This window comes from Salmo salar, chromosome 20 (assembly GCF_965601325.2).
Source record: "Salmo salar chromosome 20, fSalSal1, whole genome shotgun sequence".
Classification (NCBI taxonomy): Eukaryota; Metazoa; Chordata; class Actinopteri; order Salmoniformes; family Salmonidae; genus Salmo; species Salmo salar.
The window spans coordinates 85,740,992-85,759,983 of record NC_138310.1 but is presented as its reverse complement, the minus strand read 5'-3'; the positions used below and the strand labels follow the sequence as shown (position 1 = coordinate 85,759,983).

General features: G+C 43.3%; 1 protein-coding gene across 1 annotated transcript in view; it reads left to right on the top strand.

Annotated features, from left to right (window-relative positions):
• LOC106581449 (voltage-gated potassium channel subunit beta-1) overlaps positions 1–18,992 on the top strand; it is a 176,366-nt gene that overhangs the window by 114,720 nt on the left and 42,654 nt on the right. Inside the window, exon 3 of the mRNA XM_045704032.2 lies at positions 8,608–8,645. Within this exon, the coding sequence (XP_045559988.1) occupies positions 8,608–8,645 (38 nt within the window). The remainder of the gene's footprint in view (positions 1–8,607; positions 8,646–18,992) is intronic.

The following is an 18,992-nucleotide window of genomic DNA, read 5'->3' as shown; positions in this document are numbered from 1 at the left end:
ACCCACACACAGTCAAACTATTTACACTAAAACCCACACACAGTCAAACTATTTACACTAAAACCCACACACAGTCAAACTATTTACACTAAAACCCACACACAGTCAAACTATTTACACTAAAACCCACACACAGTCAAACTATTTACACTAAAACCCACACACAGTCAAACTATTTACACTAAAACGTCACAATCAGTCAAACTAATTTAGCACTAAAACCCACACACAGTCAAACTATTTACACTAAAACCCACACAGTCAAACTATTTACACTAAAACCCACACACAGTCAAACTATTTACACTAAAACCCACACACAGTCAAACTATTTACACTAAAACCTACACACAGTCAAACTATTTACACTAAAACCCACACACAGTCAAACTATTTACACTAAAACCCACACACAGTCAAACTATTTACACTAAAACCCACACACAGTCAAACTATTTACACTAAAACCCACACACAGTCAAACTATTTACACTAAAACTCACAATCAGTCAAACTATTTACACTAAAACCCACACACAGTCAAACTATTTACACTAAAACCCACACACAGTCAAACTATTTACACTAAAACCCACACAGTCAAACTATTTACACTAAAACCCACACACAGTCAAACTATTTACACTAAAACCCACACACGGTCAAACTATTTACACTAAAACCCACACACAGTCAAACTATTTACACTAAAACCCACACACAGTCAAACTATTTACACTAAAACCCACACACAGTCAAACTATTTACACTAAAACCCACACAGTCAAACTATTTACACTAAAACTCAAAATCAGTCAAACTATTTACACTAAAACCCACACACAGTCAAACTATTTACACTAAAACTCAAAATCAGTCAAACTATTTACACTAAAACCCACACACAGTCAAACTATTTACACTAAAACCCACACAGTCAAACTATTTACACTAAAACCCACACACAGTCAAACTATTTTACACTCAAACTCATTGACCTTCTGGTCTCTACTAACTAGTCCCTACAGCTGTAGTGAGGATAGAAACAGGAAGAGAGAGAGACATAGAGAGGAGACATAAGAGCCTTTGGGTCCTCTACTAAGAAGGCCTTGGTCTGGATCTGGAGCTGGGCTATAGAGTCTAGACACTGACACAATCACTAGAGTCTAGACACACAATCACTAGAGTCTAGATACTGACACATTCACCAGAGTCTAAACACTGACACAATCACTAGAGTCTAGATACTGACACATTCACTAGAGTCTAGATACTGACACATTCACTAGAGTCTAGATACTGACACATTCACTAGAGTCTAGATACTGACACATTCACATTCACTAGAGTCTAGATACTGACACATTCACTAGAGTCTAGATACTGACACATTCACATTCACTAGAGTCTAGATACTGACACATTCACCAGAGTCTAGATACTGACACATTCACCAGAGTCTAGACACTGACACAATCACCAGAGTCTACACACTGACACATTCACTAGAGTCTAGATACTGACACATTCACATTCACTAGAGTCTAGATACTGACACAATCACTAGAGTCTAGATACTGACACAATCACTAGAGTCTAGATACTGACACAATCACCAGAGTCTAGATACTGACACATTCACTATCACTAGAGTCTAGATACTGACACATTCACTAGAGTCTAAACACTGACACATTCACCAGAGTCTAGATACTGACACATTCACTATCACTAGAGTCTACACACTGACACATTCACTAGAGTCTAGATACTGACACATTCACTAGAGTCTAGATACTGACACATTCACTATCACTAAAGTCTAGATACTGACACAATCACTAGAGTCTAGATACTGACACAATCACTAGAGTCTAGATACTGACACATTTACATTCACTAGAGTCTAGACACTGACACATTCACTAGAGTCTAGATACTGACACAATCACATTCACTAGAGTCTAGACACTGACACAATCACTAGAGTCTAGATACTGACACATTCACTAGATTCTACACACTGACACATTCACATTCACTAGAGTCTAGATACTGATACATTCACTAGAGTCTAGATACTGACAATGAATGAACTATAGAAGGGTACATTCTGAAGAGCTTCACTGTGTAGGACATGTTTGGTAGCTCTGTGGGTTATATTGTGTAGTTGTCAGCTAAGGGCTTGGTTGTATATTGGATGCATGTTGTGAACTGTAGACTACTCTGCAGGTAGGCTGTGCTAAGTCTTCCCAGAAGAAAAACAGACAAAAATGAGCTAATTCGCCAACTCTGCCACTTTTATGTCAGATATACATTAAATAAGTTGATTATTCTTGTTAAATAAAGAAGATAAAATAAAATGGTGTTTGATTCATGGCCATCTCTGCTCTCGGTACAGTACAGTGCAGTCCTGAATTCCGCTGATACAGTGTTTTGATAGATTGAACGAATCAATATGAGAAATCCCTGCTAAGAATTAACTGCCCGCTGTAAATGTACAATTACCAAACTGGTTAGGGCTTAGACATCCAGTCGATTTACAGTTGTTCTGTGGTACGGTCGATAAGTACCTCACTGGGGTTCTGGCTTTCTCCATTGCTAATTGGCTGAGAGGGAGGACACAAACTGTGTGTGTGTGTGTGTGTGTGTGTGGTGTGTGTGTGTGTGTGTGTGTGTGTGTGTGTGTGTGTGTGTGTGTGTGTGGTGTGTGTGGTGTGTGTGTGTGGTGTGTGTGTGTGTGTGTGTGTGTGTGTGTGTGTGTGTGTGTGTGTGTGTGTGTGTGGGGGGGGGGCCTCATGCTACTTGGCTAGTAAACAGGCAACAGAGTGTGAGTGAGGGAGAAACTGATCAGTGTAAACTGATCCATCAACACTTTCTGAGCTGGTATTTCTAGATCAGCTCCCATCCTCCCATCCTCCCATCCTCTCTCCTGCTTCTCCTGTGTCTCCCTGGTGTCAGATGGAGGAGGGGTTATAAAGGGTTTGGGACGGCCAATCAGACACACCATACAGCTGTAGTGTAGCTGGTCTGAAGATGGGGAAGAAGGGACAGTGTAATGGAATGTTTCTACCGCATTAAAAGGGAATAGAGTGTGTTTGTGTTAGTTAGCGGGACATGGCCGGTTCTCAGAGCAGACTGGTAGAGGTGGGACAGGACAGGGATGAGGTCTCAGAGCAGACTGGTAGAGGTGGGCAGTGGGCCAGGACAGGGATGAGGTCTCAGAGCAGACTGGTAGAGGTGGGCAGTGGGACAGGACAGGGATGAGGTCTCAGAGCAGACTGGTAGAGGTGGGCAGTGGGCCAGGACAGGGATGAGGTCTCAGAGCAGACTGGTAGAGGTGGGCAGTGGGCCAAGACAGGGATGAGGTCTCAGAGCAGACTGGTAGAGGTGGGCAGTGGGCCAGGACAGGGATGAGGTCTCAGAGCAGACTGGTAGATGTGGGCAGTGGGACAGAAAGGGGTGAGGTCTCAGAGCAGACTGGTGGAGGTGGGACAGGACAGGGATGAGGTCTCAGAGCAGACTGGTAGAGATGGGACAGGACAGGGATGAGGTCTCAGAGCAGACTGGTAGAGGTGGGACAGGACAGGGATGAGGTCTCAGAGCAGACTGGTAGAGATGGGACAGGACAGGGATGAGGTCTCAGAGCAGACTGGTAGAGGTGGGACAGGACAGGGATGAGGTCTCAGAGCAGACTGGTAGAGGTGGGCAGTGGGCCAGGACAGGGATGAGGTCTCAGAGCAGACTGGTAGAGGTGGGCAGTGGGCCAGGACAGGGATGAGGTCTCAGAGCAGACTGGTAGAGGTGGGCAGTGGGCCAGGACAGGGATGAGGTCTCAGAGCAGACTGGTAGAGGTGGGCAGTGGGCCAGGACAGGGATGAGGTCTCAGAGCAGACTGGTAGAGGTGGGCAGTGGGACAGAAAGGGGTGAGGTCTCAGAGCAGACTGGTGGAGGTGGGACAGGACAGGGATGAGGTCTCAGAGCAGACTGGTAGAGATGGGACAGGACAGGGATGAGGTCTCAGAGCAGACTGGTAGAGGTGGGACAGGACAGGGATGAGGTCTCAGAGCAGACTGGTAGAGATGGGCCAGGACAGGGATGAGGTCTCAGAGCAGACTGGTAGAGGTGGGCAGTGGGCCAGGACAGGGATGAGGTCTCAGAGCAGACTGGTAGAGGTGGGCCAGGACAGGGATGAGGTCTCAGAGCAGACTGGTAGAGGTGGGCAGTGGGCCAGGACAGGGATGAGGTCTCAGAGCAGACTGGTAGAGGTGGGCAGTGGGACAGAAAGGGATGAGGGCTCAGAGCAGACTGGTGGAGGTGGGACAGGACAGGGATGAGGTCTCAGAGCAGACTGGTAGAGATGGGACAGGACAGGGATGAGGTCTCAGAGCAGACTGGTAGAGGTGGGCCAGGACAGGGATGAGGTCTCAGAGCAGACTGGTAGAGGTGGGCAGTGGGCCAGGACAGGGATGAGGTCTCAGAGCAGACTGGTAGAGGTGGGCAGTGGGACAGAAAGGGATGAGGGCTCAGAGCAGACTGGTGGAGGTGGGACAGGACAGGGATGAGGTCTCAGAGCAGACTGGTAGAGATGGGACAGGACAGGGATGAGGTCTCAGAGCAGACTGGTAGAGGTGGGACAGGACAGGGATGAGGTCTCAGAGCAGACTGGTAGAGATGGGCCAGGACAGGGATGAGGTCTCAGAGCAGACTGGTAGAGGTGGGCAGTGGGCCAGGACAGGGATGAGGTCTCAGAGCAGACTGGTAGAGGTGGGCAGTGGGACAGGACAGGGATGAGGTCTCAGAGCAGACTGATAGAGGTGGGCCAGGACAGGGATGAGGTCTCAGAGCAGACTGGTAGAGGTGGGCAGTGGGCCAGGACAGGGATGAGGTCTCAGAGCAGACTGGTAGAGGTGGGCAGTGGGCCAGGACAGGGATGAGGTCTCAGAGCAGACTGGTAGAGGTGGGCAGTGGGCCAGGACAGGGATGAGGTCTCAGAGCAGACTGGTAGAGGTGGGCAGTGGGACAGGACAGGGATGAGGTCTCAGAGCAGACTGGTAGAGGTGGGCCAGGACAGGGATGAGGTCTCAGAGCAGACTGGTAGAGGTGGGCAGTGGGCCAGGACAGGGATGAGGTCTCAGAGCAGACTGGTAGAGGTGGGACAGGACAGGGATGAGGTCTCAGAGCAGACTGGTGGAGGTGGGACAGGACAGGGATGAGGTCTCAGAGCAGACTGGTGGAGGTGGGACAGGACAGGGATGAGGTCTCAGAGCAGACTGGTAGAGGTGGGACAGGACAGGGATGAGGTCTCAGAGCAGACTGGTAGAGGTGGGACAGGACAGGGATGAGGTCTCAGAGCAGACTGGTAGAGGTGGGCAGTGGGCCAGGACAGGGATGAGGTCTCTGGTAAATGATGGAAGCAGACATCCTGGAAAAAAGATTAGTCATCGCAATCGCCATGGCCCTCGTCTATTCTATTATTTAATTTATTTTAGATTATTTTCTATTCTATTCTAATAGAAAGATACATGATAATTGTGTGAAAGGTGTACTGTGTGTTGTAGTGTGCGTGTGGCTAGTGCTTAGCTGTTCCCTCTGACCTCTAGTGAGGAGGATCTAACACACAGCCGCAGGAAGTAGAGGTGCTGAGGGTGCTGCATCACCCCCTGAAACCCCCCGCCCCCCAAAGTAAAATACATTTTTAAATAGATTTATTTATTTATTCACAAAAATAATTAACTTGGCCTTTATTAGTCCTGTATTAATGGACCGATATATACGTCTGTAGCGCTGGGCACATTTTGTACTTATTTCTGCATCTCCACTTTGGCAAAAACATCAGTAATATAATGAAGAACAGTATCTTGCAGGATTCAATAGTTGGAATTGTAAGAGTTGTTGCCCTGTCCCTTTCTCTGCGATAGGCAAAGATCCAAAACATCCACCTCAAATTAATTATTTTTCTTGATCAAATAACATAGAAAACCAGTACTTTTTGTGGTCACTTAGAAATGTCCTTGTTTTTGAAAGAAAAGCACGTTTTTTTTGTCCATTAAAATAACATGAAATTGATCAGGAATACGGTGTAGACATTGTTAATGTTGTAAATTACTATTGTAGCTGGAAATGGCTGATTTTTAATGGATTATCTACATAGGCGTTCAGAGGCCCATTATCAGCAACCATCACTCCTGTGTTCCAATGGAATGTTGTGTTAGCTAATCCAAGTTTATCATTTTAAAAGGCTAATTGATTATTAGAAAACCCTTTTGTAATTATGTTAGCACAGCTGAAAACTGTTGTTCTGATTAAAGAAGCAATAAAACTGGCCTTCTTTAGACTAGTTGAGTATCTGGAGCATCAGCATTTGTGGGTTCGATTACAGGCTCAAAATGGCCAGAAACAACAGGCAACTCTGAGTTGCAAAGAAAAAGCCATATCTCAGACTGGCCAATAAAAATAAAATATTAAGATGGGCAAAAGAACACAGACACTGGACAGAGGAACTCTGCCTAGAAGGCCAGCATCCCGGAGTCGCCTCTTCACTGTTGACGTTGAGACTGGTGTTTTGCGGGTACTATTTAATGAAGCTGCCAGTTGAGGACTTGTGAGGCGTCTGTTTCTCAAACTAGACACTCTAATGTACTTGTCCTCAAGCTCAGTTGTGCACCAGGGCCTCCCACTCCTCTTTCTATTCTGGTAGGTATTATAACTCTGTAATACCATCTTTTCTCTACTCTGTAATACCTATTTTCTCCACTCTGTAATACCTATTTTCTCCACTCTGTTAATACCTATATTCTCCACTCTGTAATATCTATTTTCTCCACTCTGTAATACCTATTTTCTCCACTCTGTTAATACCTATATTCTCCACTCTGTAATATCTATTTTCTCCACTCTGTTAATACCTATTTTCTCCACTCTGTTAATACCTATATTCTCCACTCTGTTAATACCTATATTCTCCACTCTGTAATCCCTATTTTCTCCACTATTTTCTCCACTCTGTAATACCTATTTTCTCCACTCTGTAATACCTATTTTTTCCACTCTGTAATATCTATTTTCTCCACTCTGTAATCCCTATTTTCTCCACTATTTTCTCCACTCTGTAATACCTATTTTCTCCACTCTGTAATACCTATTTTCTCCACTCTGTAATACCTATTTTTTCCACTCTGTAATATCTATTTTCTCCACTCTGTAATATCTATTTTCTCCACTCTGTAATACCTATTTTCTCCACTATTTTCTCCACTCTGTTAATACTTTTCTCCACTCAAGTTAGCAGCAAGAGTTTCATTTTTGAATTTGGCAGTGATGCTCCTCCTTTTCTCTGTGTTCAGATTACTAGGCTTGGGCGACATACCATAGTGTATACTGGGTATACTGAAATATTCCCCTGTATGGTACAGTAATGGTATGAAGATATTAACATCTGGATACCACCCAACCCCAACTACTACCACTGTCTAAAAAGACGAACTATTACCCCTGTCCATAGCAACTGTAAATCCATAGCTCAGGTTAGGAATGTGATGCAACATCTGTACAGGTTCATGAGTTAGCCTTCTGTCTGACCTGTCTTTGGTATTTAGAGGCATGAGTATGGGATTCACACACACACACACACACACACACACACACACACACACACACACACACACACACACACACACACACACACACACACACACACACACACACACACCACACACGTACACACACGTACACACACACGCACACACACACACACTGTATGCACTCTGCTTGCATGCTGTTCTCCTGACAGGGCAGATTTGTACCCGGCAGCTGATTCTGTCTGGGCTCAGTGCTATTGCCTCAGGGATAAGGCCTGTAAGAATTACTCCCCCTAACATCCCAGCCTCAGCCTTTACATACGTTTAGTAACTGAATTACTCCCCCTAACATCCCAGCCTCAGCCTTTACATACGTTTAGTAACTGAATTACTCCCCCTAACATCCCAGCCTCAGCCTTTACATACGTTTAGTAACTGAATTACTCCCCCTAACATCCCAGTCTCAGCCTTTACATACGTTTAGTAACTGAATTACTCCCCCTAACATCCCAGCCTCAGCCTTTACATACGTTTAGTAACTGAATTAGTCCCCCTAACATCCCAGCCTCAGCCTTTACATACGTTTAGTAACTGAATTACTCCCCCTAACATCCCAGTCTCAGCCTTTACATACGTTTAGTAACTGAATTACTCCCCCTAACATCCCAGCCTCAGCCTTTACATACGTTTAGTAACTGAATTACTCCCCCTAACATCCCAGTCTCAGCCTTTACATTCGTTTAGTAACTGTTAGCACAACGTCTGGGATTCTACCAATGGCATGTACCGTGTTTGACTTGGACTGAAATAGGTGCCGGTACTGTTTATATTGATGTGCCGGAACTCCTCAATACTTTTGAGCTAATATTCTATAAGAGGAACAAGATCTCGAGCAGTATTCAGCTCCGCTGAGCTCCTGCCTATGTCAAGGACTGGGTACATGTACAGTGATGTACATGGAGGAACCACTGTTTCCCCGATACTGTGATGCTACAACTTCTAACCCCTATCTCTGTCTCTGTTTCAGGTACCTGGGTAACGTTTGGTGGTCAGGTTACAGACGAGGTAAGACCATCCTTTCCTCATATTTTTTTTCTATTTGGTTTCATGGAGACAGGAAATGGATACCGTCTTTAACCTCTGGAGTTCACTGGTTTCTACTGCTCTACATTTACATCTACACTTCAGCAGACACAAAGTTAGTTATGTGTTTCAGAGTGTACTCGCTGTAAAATCTCTGCGTACCACTTAGTGTACAGCAACGCAGTGTGATGTGTGGTAGGGTCAGCCTGCCCTGCGGTCTGCGTAATGTAGTCCCCTTAGCTACGGCACGGAGAGAGAGACACAGGGACAGAGAGAGAGACACAGGGACAGAGAGAGAGACACAGGGACAGAGAGAGATACACAGGGACAGAGAGAGAGGCACAGGGACAGAGAGAGAGACACAGGGACAGAGAGAGAGGCACAGGGACAGAGAGAGAGACACAGGGAAAGAGAGAGACACAGGGACAGAGAGAAAGACACAGGGACAGAGAGAGAGACACAGGGACAGAGAGAGAGACACAGGGACAGAGAGAGAGGCACAGGGACAGAGAGAGAGACACAGGGAAAGAGAGAGACACAGGGACAGAGAGAAAGACACACATGGACAGAAGAGACACAGAGACAGAGAGAGAAACACAGGGACAGGGAGAGAGATACACAGGGATAGAGAGAGCGACACAGTGACAGAGAGAGAGAGACACAGGGACAGAGAGACACAGGGACCAAGAGAGAGAGACAGGGACAGAGAGAAAGAGGGACAGAGAGAGAGACAAAGGGACAGAGAGAGAGACAAAGGGACAGAGAGAGATACACAGGGACAGAGAGAGATACACAGGGACAGAGAGAGAGGCACAGGGACAGAGAGAGAGGCACAGGGACAAAGAGACACAAGGACAAAGAGAGAGACACAGGGACAGGGAGAGAGATACACATGGATAGAGAGAGTGACACAGTGACAGAGAGAGAGAGACACAGGGACAGAGAGACACAGGGACCAAGAGAGAGAGACAGGGACAGAGAGAAAGAGGGACAGAGAGAGAGACAAAGGGACAGAGAGAGAGACAAAGGGACAGAGAGAGATACACAGGGACAGAGAGAGATACACAGGGACAGAGAGAGAGGCACAGGGACAGAGAGAGAGGCACAGGGACAGAGAGAGAGGCACAGGGACAAAGAGACACAAGGACAAAGAGAGAGACACAGGGACAGGGAGAGAGATACACATGGATAGAGAGAGTGACACAGTGACAGAGAGAGCGATACACAGGGACAAAGAGAGCGACACAGTGACAAAGAGAGAGAGTCACAGAGAGAGAGACACAGGTATAGAGAGAGAGACACAGGGACAAAGATAGTCACAGGGACAAAGTGAGAGAGACACAGGGACAGAGAGAGAGAGAGACAGAGAGAAAAGGGACAGAAAGAGAGACAAAGGGACAGAGAGAGAGACACACACAGGGACAGAGAGAAAGAGGGACACAGGAATAGAGGGAGAGACACAGGGATCGAGAGAGAGAGACAGGGACAGAGAGAAAGAGGGACAGAGAGAGAGACAAAGGGACAGAGAGAGAGACACAGAGAGAGAGACACACAGGGGGAGAGAGAGAGAGAGAGAGAGAGAGAGAGAGAGAGAGAGAGAGAGAGAGAGAGAGAGGTACAGAGAGAGAGGTACAGAGAGAGAGAGAGACACAGGTACAGAGAGAGAGAGAGAGAGAGAGAGAGAGAGAGAGAGAGAGAGAGAGGTACAGAGAGAGACACAGGTACAGAGAGAGACACAGGAATGGAGAAAGAGACACAGGAACAGATAGAGAGGGACAGAGAGAGACACACAGGTACAGAGAAAACATAGTCTCTGTGGGAAGTTGAAGGTTGTATAAACAGATCTGGCCCTTGCTAGAACACCCTACATGGCCCTACATTAGTATGTGTATTTATTATGGATCCCCATTAGTTCCTGCCAAAGAAGCAGCTGCTCTTCCTGGGGTACAGCAAAATGTAGGCAGTTGTACATTTTTTTTAAACATTATAATACATTCGCAAAATATTTCACAACACATTAAGTTAGCCCTCGGGCCTTTACTCCACTACCACACAAAATACAGTACATTTTAACTAGGCAAGTCAGTTAAGAACAAATTCTTATTTACAATGACGGCCTAGGAAGAGTGGGTTAACTGCCTTGTTCAGGGGCATACCATGTCAGCTCGGGGATTCGATCCACCAACCTTTCGGTTACTGGCCCAACGCTCTAACCACTAGGCTATCTGCCGCCCCACTATACATGTGTGTATAATGCATCTGTTATCGTGTGTGTGTATGCATGTGTCTGCCTATGGCTTCACAGCCGCCGCTGTTCCCTATGGTGTATTTTTATCCAGTTTCTTAATTGAATTTTACTGTTTGCATGAGGTACTTGATGTGGAATAGAGTTCCATGTAGTCATGGCTCTAGTAGTACTGTGCTCCTCCCATAGTCTGACTACCTGAACAGTCGTCCAGGTGTGACAAAACTAGGGCCTGTAGAACCTGCCTTGTTGATAGTGCTGTTAAGAAGGGAGTGCAGCGCTTTATTATGGACAGACTTCTCCCCATCTTAGCTAATGTTGTATCAATATGACAGTTTACAATCCACAGTTACTCCAAGCAGTTTAGTCATCTCAACTTGCTCAATTTCCACATTACTTATTACAAGATTTAGTTGACGTTTAGGGTTTAGTGAATGATTTGTCCCAAATACAATGCTTTTAGTTTTTGAAATATTTAGGACTAACTTATTCCTTGCCACCTATTCTGAAACTAACTACAGCTCTTTGTTAAGTGCTGCAGTCATTTCAGTTGCTGTAGTAGCTGATGTGTATAGTGTTGAGTCATCCGCATACATAGACAAACTGGCTTTACCCAAAGCCAGTGGCATGTCGTTAGTGAAGATTGAAAAACGTCAGGGGCCTAGACAGCTGCCCTGGGGAATTCCTGATTCCACCTGGATTTTGCTTGACAGGCTTCCATGAAAAAAACACCCTCTGTGTTCTGTTAGAAAAGTAATTCTTTATCCATAATATAGCAGGGGTTGTAAAGCCATAACGCACATGTTTTTCCTGCAGCAGACTATGATCAATAATGTTAAAAGTCACACTGAAGTATAACAAAACAGCCCCCACAATCTTTTTATCATCAGTCATTTGTGTTAGTGCTGTGCTTGTTGAGTGTCCTTCCCTATAAGCGTGCTGAAAGTCTGTTGTCAATTTGTTTACTGTAAAATAGCATTGAATCTGTTCAAACACCATTTTTTCCAAAAGTTTACTAAGGGTTGGTAACAGGTCGATTGGTTGGCTATTTGAGCCAGTAAAGGGCTTACTATTCTTAGGGAGCGAAATTACTTGTGCTTCTCTCCAAGCCTGGACCTCTCCTCTCCTGTTCTTTTGTTTTCTGTTATTTTGTGCTCCTCTCTCGCTCTCTCTTTCTCTCTCTCGCTCTCTCTCTTGCTCTCTCTTGTTCTCTCTCGCTCTCTCTCGCTCTCTCTTTCTCTCTCTCTCTCTTTCTCTCTTGCTCTCTCTTGCTCTCCATCTCTCTCTCTCTCTCTCTCTTGCTCTCTTGCTCTCCATCTCTCTCTCTCTCTCTCTCTTGCTCTCTCGCTCTCTCGCTCTCTCCTCCCTCTCCCTCTCGTGGTGTTTTCTACTATATCGCACATTGATGCCACTTCACACTCTCTGCAGTATTACTAACACTCTGTGTACCTGTGAAATTGACATTTTGTTGTATTCTTCATATTTATTTTATTTTATTTATTTCACCTTTATTTAACCAGGTAGGCAAGTTGAGAACAAGTTCTCATTTACAATTGCGACCTGGCCAAGATAAAGCAAGCAGTTTGACACATACAACAACACAGAGTTACACATGGAGTAAAACAAACACACAGTCAATAACATAGAAAAATAAATCTATATACAAAGTAAGCAAATGAGGTGAAATAGGGGAGGTAAAGGCAAAAAAGGCCATGGTGGCGAAGTAAATACAATATAGCAAGTAAAACACTGGAATGGTAGATTTGCAGTGGAAGAAAGTGCAAAGTAGAAATATAAATAATGTGGTGCAAAGGAGCAAAATAAATAAATGAATACAGTAGGGAAGGGGTAGTTGTTTGGGCTAAATTGTAGATGGGTTATGTACAGGTGCAGTAATCTGTGAGCTGCTCTGACAGCTGGTGCTTAAAGCTAGTGAGGGAGATAAGTGTTTCCAGTTTTAGAGATTTTTGTAGTTTGTTCCAGTCATTGGCAGCAGAGAACTGGAAGGAGAGGTGGCCGAAGGAGGAATTGGCTTTGGGGGTGACCAGAGAGATATACCTGCTGGAGCGCGTGCTACAGGTGGGTGCTGCTATGGTGACCAGCAAGCTGAGATAAGGGGAAACTTTATCTAGAAGGGTCTTGTAGATGACCTGGAGCCAGTGGGTTTGGCGACGAGTATGAAACGAGGGCCAGCCAACGAGAGCGTACAGGTCGCAGTGGTGGGTAGTATATGGGGCTTTGGTGACAAAACGGATGGCACTGTGATAGACTGCATCCAATTTATTGAGTAGGGTATTGGAGGCTATTTTGTAAATGACATCGCCGAAGTCGAGGATCGGTAGGATGGTCAGTTTTACGAGGGTATGTTTGGCAGCATGAGTGAAAGATGCTTTGTTGCAAAATTTCCTTGTTTCAATTTCACAAATATGTCCACAGTATCTATAGTTATATGACTCCATAGACAGTCAGTGACTTTTGGTGATTTGATTTTAAAACCAATTGATCATAGTCTGCTGCTGGAAAAATGTGTGTGTTATGGTTTTACACCCCCTGCTATATTATGGATAAAGAAAGACTTTTCTAACAGAACACAGAGGGTGTTTTTTCATGGAAGCCTCTCAAGCAAAATCCAGGTGGAATCAGGAATTCCCCAGGGCAGCTGTCTAGGCCCCTTACATTTTTCAATCTTTACTAACGACATGCCACTGGCTTTGGGTAAAGCCAGTTTGCCTAAACTTTATTTAACTTTCTAGTAGGCTTAAATTGAAAATATGGCAAACAGGAGTGGCAATATCGTCCACTATTATCCTCAGTCATTTTCCATCCAAGTTGTCAGACCCTGGTGGCTTGCCATTGTTCCTAGACAACAATATATATATGTTTATTTCTATCCTTCTATTTCATAATTTGGTCAGATATACTTAGATGTGTAATGTCAGTGTTTGTTGCTGGCATGTCATGCCTAAGTTTTCAAATATTGCCAATTAAAAATGATTGGCAATATCAGTTGGCAATATCAGTTGTCAATATCAGTGGGTTTTGTGATTAATGAGCCATCTGATTCAACAAATGATGGAGCTGAGTTTGTCATTTTGCCCAAAATTTCATTTAAGGTGCTCCAAAGCATTTTACTATTGTTCTTTATGTCATTTATTGTTGCTTCATAGTGTAGTTTGTTCAATCAAATCAAATCAAACTTAATATGTCACATGCGCCGAATACAACAAGTATAGACCTTAACGTGAAATACTTACTTACAAGCCCTCTTACATCCAGATGTTCCGCTAGCGGAACACCACTCCAATATCCAATGATAGGGCGTAGCGCGAAATACAAACTCCTCGAAAATCCGAAAACTTCAATTTTTCAAACATATTTTACACCATTTTAAAGACAAGACTCTCCTTTATCTAACCACACTGTCCGATTTCAAAAAGGCTTTACAACGAAAGCAAAACATGAGATTATGTCAGGAGAGTACCCAGCCAGAAATAATCAGACACCCATTTTTCAAGCTAGTATATAATGTCACAAAAACCAAAACCACAGCTAAATGCAGCACTAATCTTTGATGATCTTCATCAGATGACACTCCTAGGACATTATGTTATACAATACATGCATGTTTTGTTCAATCAAGTACATATTTATATCAAAAACCAGCTTTTTACATTAGCATGTGACGTTCAGAACTAGCATTCCCACCGAACACTTCCGGTGAATTTACTAAATTACTCACGATAAACATTCACAAAAAACATAACAATTATTTTAAGAATTATAGATACAGAACTCCTTTATGCAATCGCGGTGTCCGATTTTAAAATAGCTTTTCGGTGAAAGCACATTTTGCAATATTCTGAGTAGATAGCCCGGCCATCACAGGCTAGCTATTTTGACACCCACCAAGTTTGGCCCTCACCAAACTCAGATTTACTATAAGAAAAATTGGATTACCTTTGCTGTTCTTCGTCAGAATGCACTCCCAGGACTTCTACTTCAACAACAAATGTTGGTTTGGTTCCAAATAATCCATAGTTATATCCAAATAGCGGCGTTTTGTTCGTGCGTTCAAGACACTATCCGAAGGGTAACGAAGGGTGACGCGCGGATACGTATCGTGACAAAAAATGTCAAAATATTCCATTACCGTACTTCGAAGCATGTCAAACGCTGTTTAAAATAAATTTTTATGCGATTTTTCTCGTAAAATAGCGATAATATTCCGACCGGGAGTCGTTGTTTTCGTTCAAAGACTGAAAATGTAAAATGGCCTTTTCACGTGCACACGCACACCCGTCTCATTGTGCTCAGATCGACCACTATCCAAATGCGCTACTGTTTTTCAGCCAGAGACTGCAGAGTCATCATTCAACGTTCTGGCGCCTTCTGAGAGCCTATGGGAGCCTTAGAAAGTGTCACGTTACAGCAGAGATCCTCTGTTTTGGATAGAGATGACAAAGAAGGCCAAGAAATGGTCAGACAGGGTACTTCCTGTACAGAATCTTCTCAGGTTTTGGCCTGCCATTTGAGTTCTGTTATACTCACAGACACCATTCAAACAGTTTTAGAAACGTTGGAGTGTTTTCTATCCAAAGCTACTAATTATATGCATATTCTAGTTTCTGGGCAGGAGTAATAACCAGATTAAATCGGGTACGTTTTTTATCCGGCCGTGAAAATACTGCCCCTATCCATAACAAGTTAACCAACAGCACAGTTCAAGAAAGAGGGTGTGAGAGAGATGACAGTTATCAAAGTGATTAGGAAGGCTTTTGTGTTTCTCTAATTACATCATCTGGCCCTCTCTCTCTTTCTCTTTCTCTCTCTGTCTCTCTCTCTTTCTCGCTCTCTTTCTCTGTCTCTCTCTGTCTCTTTCTTTCTCTTTCTCTCTCTCTCTTTGTCTCTCTTCTTTGTCTCTCTTTGTCTCTCTCTGTCTGAGCAGTCCATGTCTGTACTACAGAATGCGGGCACGCGGGAGACCAGGGTTCAAATCCCCGTTGGGGAAGAAGGAGTAGGCTGTCCTTGTAAATAGAAATTTGTTCTTCACTGATTCCATATGTGTTATTTCAGAGTTGTGATATCTTCACTATTATTCTACAATGTAGATAATAGTAAAAATACCAAAAAAATCCTGAAATGAGTAGGTGTGTCCAAACCTTTGACTGGTACTTGCTGGAACGGAAAATGACAGTCGGCAGTACAGTACTGGGCTATTTACGAGGAAGGAGTAGGCTGTCCTTGTAAATAGGAATTTGTTCATAACTGACTTACCTAGTTAAATAAAGGTTACACTAAGAGCATCACATTTCTGCACCCTAATTTTCGAATTCTTGTCTAACCAATACCCAAATGGAGATTAAGTGAAATATAAACATCTGCATTTGAATTTTCTTTTTTCTCATTATTTTATTTTATTAACAAAAGCATAAAGATGTTGATGAAGAAATACTGTACTGCTGTTTTTAAGTTAGAAATGTAACACTTTAGATTACTTAAGCATCGAAAACATTGCAAGTTCAGGGATTTTCACAACAGTAGCCGGGTTATAAAAGTATATTGTCCTGCTAATAGGAAACATTTGCATGATGGGCTACACCTGCCACAGTTGTGATGTCTGAACTATTATTGTACAAAGTAGAAAATAGTAAAAATAAAGGAAAATCCTTGAATGAGTAGGTGTGTCCAAACTTTTGACTGGTACTTGCTTAATTCATTTGATGAATATTATGGTGTTTCTATTCCATGAAAAGCAAAAAACCCTCTGGGTTTCTGTAAGGATGGAATGGAAAATATGTCGCTGTACAACGTGATGTCTGGCAGTACAGTACTGGGCTATTTAGCTAAAGAATCCCTGTGTCGTGCTTGTCTCAGAGCAGAGTGAAACGGTGCTAAAATAGATGTAGGCTTTTGCTTCTAACTTCAATATGCTTTTTAAATAAATAAGACCTACACCATTTTTAACAGTACATTAAAAATATTTTTTTCATTGATGTGACTCTCCGTCTATAATTACATTTAGAGGATTGGAGGACTCTATATTAATATCTAAGGTGCATTGTCCATACATTTAGAGGATTGGAGGACTCTAAATTAATATCTAAGGGGCATTTTCCATTAGGATCGGTGAGAATATCTGAGAATATCTAAGGGGCTTTTATATAATTCTAAATTAATTAATAATTATAATCGCTTTGTTTAAAAAGTAACGATATTTTGGAGATTTAGTTTTCATTTAACGTAGAGTGAGCGAGGAAAAGGGCAATTCTTGAACATGGGGGGAGACATTCTCACTCATTTGTAAATAAAGCCAGCTATTTAGAATTATTTATTTTTTGAAACCTAACTTGATTATTTAGCAGACATCACTTGCTTATCCTCAGTCAACACATATCTTAAGAATATCATGGAATATTTTAACATTTTCATTTCTCCATGCTTGTCTCAGAGCAGAGTGAAACGGTGTTGAAATAGATGGCCACAGTGGGAAGGCTATGTATTCTGTGCCCACTCGTGGTATCTCTCTTCGGTTACACATCCTTGGAATAGCAGAACAGCATAACGGTCCGGGTGGCCCTTGCTGTGCCTGGTGAGCAGCTGGTCAAGTTCTGTTGTGAGAAGAGGAATAAAAATGTCAGGGTGAACCGAAAACCTGACAAACCCGCCACGTACTGTATGTTGACTCTGCCTGTCGGAGGTGGAGTTCCAGAGCTCACAGGTGTGCCTGGCATGATTGTGACTCCATCTTGTTCCTCGCCCTTTTCAACGCAAATGAGTCAATGACTATTCAAGCCATTGACTCACTAATGAATGAAGATGATGAGCGATCGGCAAAGGCAATCTGTAATCTGCGGGCACCACGGCTCGGTAAGAAATGTTTAATATATATTATATATTTCTTTTTTATTCTCAGAACATTAACCATATGTGTTCGCTTGTTTTGTACTCTGTAGTTTCGACCCAAAGAACTTTGAGTCCTGCAGGCCCAGGCATGGATCAAAGCTGGCGAGACATTTAATAACGTCATCTTCACAGACAAATCAACCGTGGCCCTTGAGCAATTTGCTCAAAATTGCAACAGAAAAAAGGAAGAAAATCAAGAAGATTAACGAAAGCATAAAGATGTTGATGAAGAAATGTTGTTTTGAGTTAGAAATGTAACACTTAAGCATCAACTACATTGCAAGTTGAGGGATTTTCACAACAGTAGCCGGGCTATAAAAAGTCTGTTGTCCTGCTAACAGGAATCATTTGCATGATGGGCTACATTTTTATTTTAACCACATAATTTGTATCTATTTGCTATGCTTGTAAAATACTAATAATAATACTTTTTCCACTTTCCACGTTAAAGATTCCAATTGATAAAGTGTTTTTCGCCACAATCGGCCCCAACCCCAATTAATACATTTGGGCACAGTCGATAGCATGCTGGACTTCGGGCTAGAATGTTGAGGGATTGAAACCTGCTCCCTGCTTGCTATAACGACTGAGTTTGATACACCTGGTATTGCATATGGCTGAAAAAAACCTCGCTAAATAGCGATTTTCATAAATTAACTTTATGTCAAAGAAATAAGCACAATCGTTTGTATCTACATTAACTAACATATTCCTCTCAATTGTCATTTTTTTGCTTGACTCATTATGACGTTATAACTACATACATTTGCTTCCCCGTAATGTTTTGTCAGCCATCTTTGCTGAAGTCAGCAGGGACGGGTGACCCTCGTCAAATTCGTCATTGGAACAACTCGATATGACTGGTCATATAAAAACCTTGGGACCAAAATGCATAATGAGTGCTCTAACTCCCCCTTGTGGTGGTCTGGAGCAATGAAGCTGTGACGCTGGGTACCTCTAAGTCCCGTGGTGTAAGCTCGCAACTTTTAAAAGAGGAACCACTGTAGTTACAGTTCGAAGCTTTCTCATGAGTGGGCAGCCTGATGGAAGCCAGTCAATATTTAAATCACCCAGAAAATATACCTCTCTGTTGATATCACATACATTATCAAGCATTTCACACATTATCCAGATACTGACTGTTAGCACTTGGTGGTCTATAGCAGCTTCCCACCAGAATG